Here is a 9,282-nt window from a genome sequence, read left to right as displayed (position 1 = left end):
TATTACCAGCTCTGCTTTTAATGACTAGCTGTGAAAAAAAGCTAAAAAAGGAGTCATGACACCCAAAAAGTCAACAGCCCAATTCCATAGAAGACAAATATTTTATTACCAAAAGAGTTATAATATCAAAGTAAGAAACTGCAAAAGAGTTATAAACAACTATAAAAATACTTCTGTTTATCCAAAATTAAATATGAACACTTTATTAGTTAAATGCCAATATATTATTCTCTGAAAATATTCACACATTTTAAGTCATGTTTGTCTAACATGTTAAACACGTTCTATAAAATAATTGCATATAAGAAATCACAATCTGAAGGTAAGAGATTCTAGCTCCTCCTGCAGCTAACTCTAGGATAACCAAGTACATAAGGCTAGTGCTGTTTCATTCAGCTGAACAAACTTACATTCAGGCATCTCCTTTTTTGCCTTCCATAGGTCTCGCTGTCTTGCCTCTACTTCAGCCAGTAGAAGTGTGCTACATCTCTCAAAAATCAGTACCCTTCCTAAGTTTTTCAAAAAAAGTTAACTTTTTCCCTATTTTTCCAAACCTAAATCAGTTTGCAGACCCATTAGATACCCACGCTGAAAACATTATTGCATCAGCAGAACAGACCCAAGATCAGCTGCTTGTTTGCTAAATTGTTCCTTTTGGTCCTTGATGCGTTTTATATAAAGAAACCAGCTACTTTTCCATAATGTTTTCTTCACCTGCAGCTTGTAAGATGTTTTTATAAATTGCAGTAGACATGTAAGTAGATTGCTTTCATATGACGGTATTACGAAGTTACTTGAAAGATCAGAAAACTCAAAGTAGTTTCCAGAGCACGAAGGTGGGACACAGCCTTCGGCAGAGTTCTTTGCTTCAAACGCTGGTCTTGTATTTCCACTTCTTGGACTTCAGCAGCTTGGTTTAGCCATTTCTGTTTATTCCATCTCCAGGAACAAGGTACAGTAGCTTTCCATCAGAATTCTGGCATAAAGTGTTCATATAAATGAGCAGAGTTACTTGAAGAATGCATATAAAATGCAAAGATACCAAGTAATGCCAGTTTAAATGAAAAGAGCAGGATTCACCTGCAATCACCTGGAAATTATTTTTTCAAATTTATTCCAGCAGGATCGAAGGCTAGATATATTTTCTTTCAGTTCACAAAATTCCTGGTTACATTTCTTTTTGGACTGTTCACCTGTTTCTGTATCTTCTTTATTATGTGTATTTACCTGTGTGCAAACCTGGAAAAGAATAGTTTGTATTGTTAATTGTGAAGTGCTTATTCTTTTCATATAGACATCTTTAAAAAAAAATAAAAGATTCCACTACATCTCAATAAATAATGGTGGTACCTTACATGGTAACTAAGCCGGAAAGCTGGGCTACTCAGGAAACGTGCCGTGGCGGTACGTAGCCTGCATCGCTCTGATGTTCTCACTCTGAGCACAGCCCTGCTGCCGCCCCTGCCCACTGGACTGGGAAAATGCGGCTTTAACACGCAGCAAATATGGACAGCTGAAACCAGTGTGTGCAACTGAGAACATGTACATCCTCTGTCAGCGGTTTAAAATTTATCCTCCATTATTTGAAGGACTGGAAAAATAAAGCCAATTAAATTGTGAGCCAAACTTCAAAAGATATGACTACATGTGTGGTACCTTGAGACTGGTGGAATAAGACAGAGCTGTTCCCAGGGGTTGGTGCTGTGGCCTAGCCTTCAGGATCTCACCCAGAGACAACGAGACTGTGGTTCTTGTCCATATTCAATGACTGCTCATGATTTTTACCAAATGATTTAATCGGTCTTTAAATAAAACCAGGCATCCACGAGGCTAGGCAGGAGTTTCAAGGGTGACACTCTTTGACTTCTACGACTTAACTGGGATACCTTTTATGGTAAGGCAAACATTGGATTCACCACAGGTGGCTAAGCAAAATATAGACACCAACATTACTTTGAAGATCTGGTCCTAGATTATAAGAATTTCTCCATTTCAAGGAGAAAAAGAATGAGCTAAATGCAGCCTTCAATCCAACTATTTAAGCCAATCAAAAGAATTATATCCTTTGGTGCCTAGGGGGAGGCTTTCTGATGTTAGTCAATATTTTTGTGTTCAGTAGGTAACTGTGAGCCACACTTAAAAGAATGCTCTCCCTTTGCTATGGTAGTCTGTAGATCATTGCGCTGGATTTGAGTGACCCAGCAGATTCTGCCGATGACTAAAAATCCAAATATCTTCATATCTAACTGTTCTTGTTGAGTTTGAGATATTGTGGTTAAAATAAAGGTCAAAGGGATTATGGAAAGGAGAGAAACTCCCTCAACTTTTTAACTGAAACAAACCAAATTAAACAATAATCTTAGAGTAGAACCCCAATGAAAAGTAACGACTATGATTTTATACACTAGAGAAGTTAAAAGCCTTCCTCGCACAAGTGTGGTCTTTGTCTTTTACTGGAGAATTAACTCAGGTATTTCAGTACTGAACTTGAGCATATATCTTCATTACAGACTTCCAGATCATTGTCTTACTTAGCCTTTGCGCTGGGCTTAATGTGTATTACAAGACACATGCTATACAGAGCAAAATTCGTCACGTGTATAACATGTGCATGACAGTTGTACCTTTGAGAGGTAGATATGATAGTCTGTGTTGAAGGGCTCTAAGGAGTAAGTCACATACTTCCAATAAACTGTAGACCATCACTACCACTCACCTTTTCTTTTTTATGTCTTTCACATTTGCACTGTAGAACCTGTAATGTCCCACATGAGACTAATGCTGCTTTCCATCTAAATTCTTTGTTGATTTTTTGCTTATGAAAGAATCTGAGCATGTTGCATGCCATACTCTGTAGTGATTCTATTTCCTGTAAAGAGAGCAAGAAAAACGTCCTGAAAAGTCTGTGCACGATTAATTCTTTATAGTGTTGGCTTGTCTTTAAAAAAAAGCTCCATCAATTACCATTAGTTTCTTTTGCTTTCATAGTGCCAATCTTTTCCAATAAAACACACGACTAATCTGACCTACCTGCCATCTCTTCAAAATATTTGAAGTATCATTTTGTAGTAGTAATAATAATAGAGTAAGGATGTTAGGGAGAAATCATAGCCATAATGAAATCAGCTGCTGCAGTTGGGGAAACACTGAATGATTTTTGGAGTCAGTCCTTTTATCAAGTCACAATAAAATTTACAGCAACAGCTGACAATTGTGCTTTCTGTCATTTGAGGTCTGCCCAAACTCTTACTTTTAAAGCTTTCAGATCTGAAGCGATAAGCTTAGCTAATATGATTCTCTTTAGAAAAATGAAAACAGATGTTGGGAAATTTTTATGTTTACTTCCACTGGCAAAAGAAAGTAAGTTTTCTGTACTACTTTGGATTAAAAATATAAAAGAATCTTTATAGTAGGGAAAAAAAGAATTTCTTGGATATGGAATTGCTTAATATTCTAATTTTTAAAATATCAATTTACTTGACAAATTCTGTGATTCCAAATTAAAAAAAGGAACAACTGAATATCATGATTTGACTATTACAAGGTAATATTACTCTCTATCACAATATGTTATTCAGGGACTGGACTGTACAAAGAACCCATTTGAGTTTGTATTCTCTAAAGTAAATTCTGAGAAGTTAAATTTTACCTGAGTATCATTGCAGAAAAACACTTTGCTATTTTCATGTTTTTTATTCTTGCAGCACCTGTCACGATACTCTGCAGACATATTTACCTGTAAAATATCATATATGTTTAAACATGGAAGTACTTTTAATCCAGTGAGCCAAGTTTCTCACCAACAGCTGGTGATGTCAACACTAAATTGTTCTGTAGCATCTCCTCAGGTGTAGCGGGGTCAGAGTACAATTCTGCGCTTTTCCTTGGCAAGCAGGCAAAGAAAACCCCAATCCAGCTACAATTTCTAAAGGTATTCACAGAAACACACAGAATTACAGAATGGTTGAGGTTGGAAGGGACCTCTGGAGGTCACCTGGTCCAACCCCCCTGGCTCAAGCAGGGCCACCTAGAGCCAGCTGCCCAGGACCACGTCCAGATGGCTTCTGAGTATCTCCAAGGATGGAGGAGACTCCACAACCTCCCGGGGCAACCTGTGTCAGTGCTCAGTCACCTTCACAGTGAAAAAGTGTTTCCTGATGTTCAGAGGGAACCTCCTGTGTTTCAGTTTGTGCCCACTGCCTCTGGTCCTGTCACTGGGCACCACTGAGAAGAGCCTGGCTCTGTCCTCTTTGCACTCTCCCTTCAGGTATTTATTTACACACATTGATGAGATCCCCCCTGCACCTTCTCTTCTCCAGGCTGAACAGTCCCAGCTCTCTCAGCCTTTCCTCATAAGAGAGGTGTTCCAGTACCTTAATCATCCTGGTGGCCCTTTGCCGGACTCTCTCCAGTAGCTCTGTATTTCTCTCGTACTGGCGAGCCCACAACTGGACACAAATCTATTCATTTTAAACCTTCATATTCTATCGAATTACTTGGTTCTTTGGCATTTTAAAACATGCAGGAATATTTAAATCTTACACAGACATCAAATACAATGTTTGTCAATGTTTGCCTCAATAAATACATGCCCCAGGCATCTAAACAGATTGTAGCACTCACTTTGCATATGCACTAACAGAAGATGTCCTGAGCAATATCACTCGCTCCCTTTGCATGTCCACAATCTTTTATCAATAGTTTATTCTCTGTTTTTTTTTTTCTTCTACTTTCATACTTGTCATCAAGATGACAACTGAACCCAACTCAACAAAATTCCTTCACTTTCTTCTTCAGCCTGTATCCAGATAACCTCATACAACCAGAAGGGCTTTAAAAAAGGCAGCTCATGACAATACTGCGTTAGATCTCTTCACTTAAGCATGCATATGAAGAAATTAGACAACTTAATTCTTAAAGTTTTTCTGCAGATTTTTGTGTAACATCATTGCCTATATTTCAGAAGTTCACCCAAGATGAATAGAACTTCACTCAGGAAGTGTTTTCAAAACCAAGAGTTTAGGGGGTCAAATATTCACTGACAAAAAAAAAAAAAAAAAAAAAAAAAACACATTTGGAAGATAATGCACATCTCTGCTTGTACCACAATGGAATGAAGTTTTGCTGCAGTCACACAGCACCAAGATTTAAAAATCAATCAATAAATAAATAGTCACCCTAAACCTCTATATCTGTGGCTTCATTTGCTAACTGCGAAGGGATTTACCCATTCTCACCGACCTCCTCAGATCACCTTTAGTATAACGTACAGTAACCATTTCTGAAGGCAGTTTATTGGCTGTGACTAAAGCAACCTAGGGGAAATCCTGGCCTCAGAAAAGGCATTAGTGAAAATCAAATTAACTTACGGAAGTCTAGTATACAACCCACTAGTCATCTCCATAACTGCCTCCAAATATCAGCCTGAGGGATGAAACTGATTGACTTTAGCTCTACAATTGCAGGAAAGTGCCTGGTGGGCAGTTGCTATCACCCAAACAGCACTGTCCATAATATTTGCTGTTAAGTTATAGTGACAAGACTATACAGTGATTTTATGTAGAAGACAAATGAATCTCTCTTAAACTGGGAAAAATAAAGAAACTTGCACAGTAGTTGCTTGTATACCTACTGCATGCCCATTCTAGGAAGTAAAAGCTTCAGAGTTCAGTACTTTCCCATTACCTTTCACAAACATTAATTTGTTAAGGCATTTATTTATTTATTTATTTATTTATTTAGATAACAGATTTAGTTCTCATGCAGTCTGCTAAAAAACTCTATTTCCTAAAAAACTCTATAATATTTATTCCAATAAAAAAGATAGACTTTCAAAATATCTGGAAGAATGGCATTGCTCCATTCAAATCCTCGATGGCACCCTGGGGCATGGAGTGCATCAAGCTTCATCCTGCAATTGGGCAATGCCAAGGCATTGTCACCTCTGGCCCAGGACGTCCTCCCAGCTTCCCTGACCCTGCAGCTCCAGCAAAGCTGGGATGCGCCTCATGGCTCTCCACCACTGGAAGACAGCAGGATCTGCCTCCCAGAGGCTGTTATTCCTGTCATATTGTTTTCTCTTATAGGTCAGCTATCTTATAACTGCTCACCAAGAGGGTTTATTTTTTTCTCTAGGAAACACTTGTCTTTTTGTCAGAAATAAGATCAAAAACTAAAGGGGCTACTTATCTGTTCTAGTATGGCCATGAATATTCTCCCCAGCTTTGGTGCCTTGTTCAGGATAAGGTCATTTACCTATGGAGAAGTTCCTTTCTCTCTTCATAATCTCAACAAACACAACATGATCAGAATGTTTTTGAAGATTAAATGATCATTCCCTGACCCTAAAGGTATTTTGTTTCCAGATAAGGGCTGATGTGTCTTGGTAGAGAAAGGTTGGAAACCACTGGCATAATGCTCTGAAGGATGGTGGTGGATCGTAAGTGTGAAGAAATACAACGGCTCCTGATTTCACCTTTGGAAAAGCACTGTGTATCACTTGTATTTCACACAAATAGATCTTGATTTAAGACTGCAACAGAATGGTAAGTTCTCGTTTAGTGACAAACTATGATAAAAATCCAATTTTGGTAGAAATGTCTCTGCTAATCGAACTATGGAAAGTGCTTTCTCCCATGAAAGTGTTCTTGACAGATGAATTAAACTGTTAATAATTCTCGATGAAGAGTTGGAAGGTAGGTTTTGGGCATGGATTGGTAAACTGTTATGATATTGTTTTCCAAAGTTGTAATAAATCTGGCTGATAAAGCCATAATGGAGGAGATTTACAATGACAAAGTTAAGTTTTTCTCTGCTGCTATCTAGAAAAGCTGATTCTTTGTTGGCTAAACAATATATATTAATAGCTAAAATACAAAGAAACTTCTATTGCTGTATGAATTTTGTGCCTGTGTGCATTTGTATTCAATGGACAACATAAAACTTCAGTCAAGAAGCCTACAATTAGTAAAACAAATTACAGGTTGTGTAATGCTTTCTTCTCTTGATAAGAAGACATAAACAGAAGCAGTCATGAAATTACTTCAGGAGAGAGTACTCTTTAATGTAATATATTATACTATTTAGGGCCAAAGAGTACATGTGTGTAACTACACAGTGCACAGGCACAAATACCTGTATCACAGTATTTGTACATGCAAATAGGCAGCATCCACAGATTTCTGAGATTTTAAAGGGACTGAATTGTTGCACACCCTCAAATAAAGCCACCGTTCCAGGATAATGTGTGATTTTAAATTGGTCTTTTATCGTATGTCAACCTTAGAGTTTTTTTATTATTATTTCCTATCATGTAAAAATAATCAACGTTTTTTGAAAGCCCAAGAGCTATTACCTACCAGCTCATCGATGTCGTGGCTTAGTATATTCTCATACTTCACACGGATTTCAGTTGTTTTATTTCCCATTGCACAACTAGATGAATTCACTGGAGACAGAACAAGGAGCAGTGGCAGAACCCGAAAGATAGATCTAAAAAAGGCTGGATTACAAGAAGAGCAGTTAAGTACATGTTAAATGCCATAGAGTGTATGCTGTATTAACAAAAACCTTCTGTAATCTGTTTAAACAGTTTAAAAGGGATCTTTGTACAACCAAATGACTTGTACCTTGAGGGAAGGATTCAGCTCCAGATTAAGACACTATTTGGGTGTCCAAACTCCCTCATACTCAAAGATGATTTAGACAGCATGGTTAAGAGCCTACAGCTATTGAGCTGACCAGCCACCTGGTGTCTATTTGGGCCAAATTAATCTCCAGGCTTCACTGCAAGCATTGACAAGGTCTCTCCATTGACCGTAATTGGACCATAACCACCTAGTACATACATAGACAAGTAAGTGTCTTAGTCAAATAGGTGTAGACATTCATGTGTCTTCATCTGCAGCCAAATCTCATCTTAATTGTCCATTTTTCATATGATATATTCTACAAATGCCCATGAACACGCCTTTATGTCAGAAGTGTGTTTAAACACATTTTCAGGCTGACCAAATGTACAAATACATACTAGTGGCCATGACACGAGAGAAGGCGGCAACACACCCTCCTCTGCAAGATTTTTGCAATCTTTTGGAGCAAATCTCACTGCCCCTCACTTTGTTTCTCCCTTCAGTGGACCATCTTGCTTTGCTCGGACCCCTGGTCTTCTGTCCTTGCGTGACATCCAGGAAAATATGAGTTCTGTGAGGATGGGCAGAGAGAAAAGACCAAAATATCATAGGAGCCTGAAGGGACTAACAGGATAACCGGAGGCTGCAGGTGACTGGCTTGATGCTGGGAATGAGGGAGACTGGGTGCAGCACAGTATCAGGATTAGGAAGCTCATAATTGGACTCTAGCCCACAGCTAGACTGCCTAGGATGATGCTTAAAGTGAAGATTTTGGAAAAAAAAACAGAGCTAGAAATTTAGGTTGAAGGATTAGCAAAGATCACAGCAGGTTCCTGGACCAGTACGAGCTGTTTCTACCCATCTTTGCTACTCAGTAAGAACAACAACCGCATACAGAGTAACCGTGGGCTTGCAGCCAGGAAAGGCAGAGGGGATGCCCTCACCCTAGCTGCTACTTTCCATCCTCTCCAGCGAGGATGGGAGCATGGGGTACAGCCAGTCCAGCACTCGGAGATGGGCGTCTCTGGACTTGGGTGTCACTAGTAAAACCCAGCCTCAGAGAGAAATCTTGAATAACTAAGAAGAAAGCAATGAAACTGGACCATAATCTTTACTGAGCCACCCAGCCTCCGTGATGCAAGAACCACAGTCACACCATGTGCTCATCTGCCGTTCAGAGAAACACAGGCCCTCACGCCCATCCCAGCTGACTCCCACCGCACGCTGCTGCTTCAAAGCAGAATGCATACCACTTTTCCTGACTACCAAAGCCTTTTCTTCTGATAGATTACTTGTGAACACGCTGTTATGTACATCTCTGTCCTAGAAAAAGGACTGGATAATTTTTACCAGTACAAGCTGAATTCCAAAATTCTCCTTGTAGCAAGCCGCCTGCCAAATTTTAATGGGAAATCTGATGGCCTGAAAATCAGATTTTCTAACCTTTTCATATACTGATCAACAGAGGTCTATTAATATCTCAAAAAATCTAGCCTGAGGAGCTAGATGGATCCTAAATGGATCCTACATGTAGTAAATATAAAAACTACGTCAGGCAAATATGTTACTATCTTCAAGCTCCAAGTGGATATCTGAACTCCACAGAGCTTTGCCTTTGTAAATCTCTATGCTAACTATATCTATGCCAAGC

At 38.9% G+C, this 9,282-nt stretch overlaps 1 protein-coding gene across 1 annotated transcript; it reads right to left on the bottom strand.

Annotated features, from left to right (window-relative positions):
- Positions 1-1,056: 1,056 nt before the first annotated feature.
- IL7 (interleukin 7) lies at positions 1,057-8,039 on the bottom strand (the record flags this gene model as incomplete). The annotated part of the gene is made up of 5 exons (XM_082315921.1): positions 1,057-1,239; positions 2,717-2,869; positions 3,650-3,736; positions 7,359-7,501; positions 8,030-8,039. The coding sequence occupies 5 exons, from the start codon at positions 8,037-8,039 to the stop codon at positions 1,087-1,089; spliced, it is 546 nt and encodes a 181-aa protein (XP_082172047.1). The 3' UTR covers positions 1,057-1,086.
- Between the last annotated feature and the right edge of the window lie 1,243 nt (positions 8,040-9,282).

This window comes from Platalea leucorodia (assembly GCF_965183815.1).
Source record: "Platalea leucorodia genome assembly, chromosome: 1".
NCBI lineage: Eukaryota > Metazoa > Chordata > Aves > Pelecaniformes > Threskiornithidae > Platalea > Platalea leucorodia.
The sequence above is the reverse complement of the archived record's forward strand: the minus strand, read 5'-3'. Positions and strand labels throughout refer to the sequence as shown.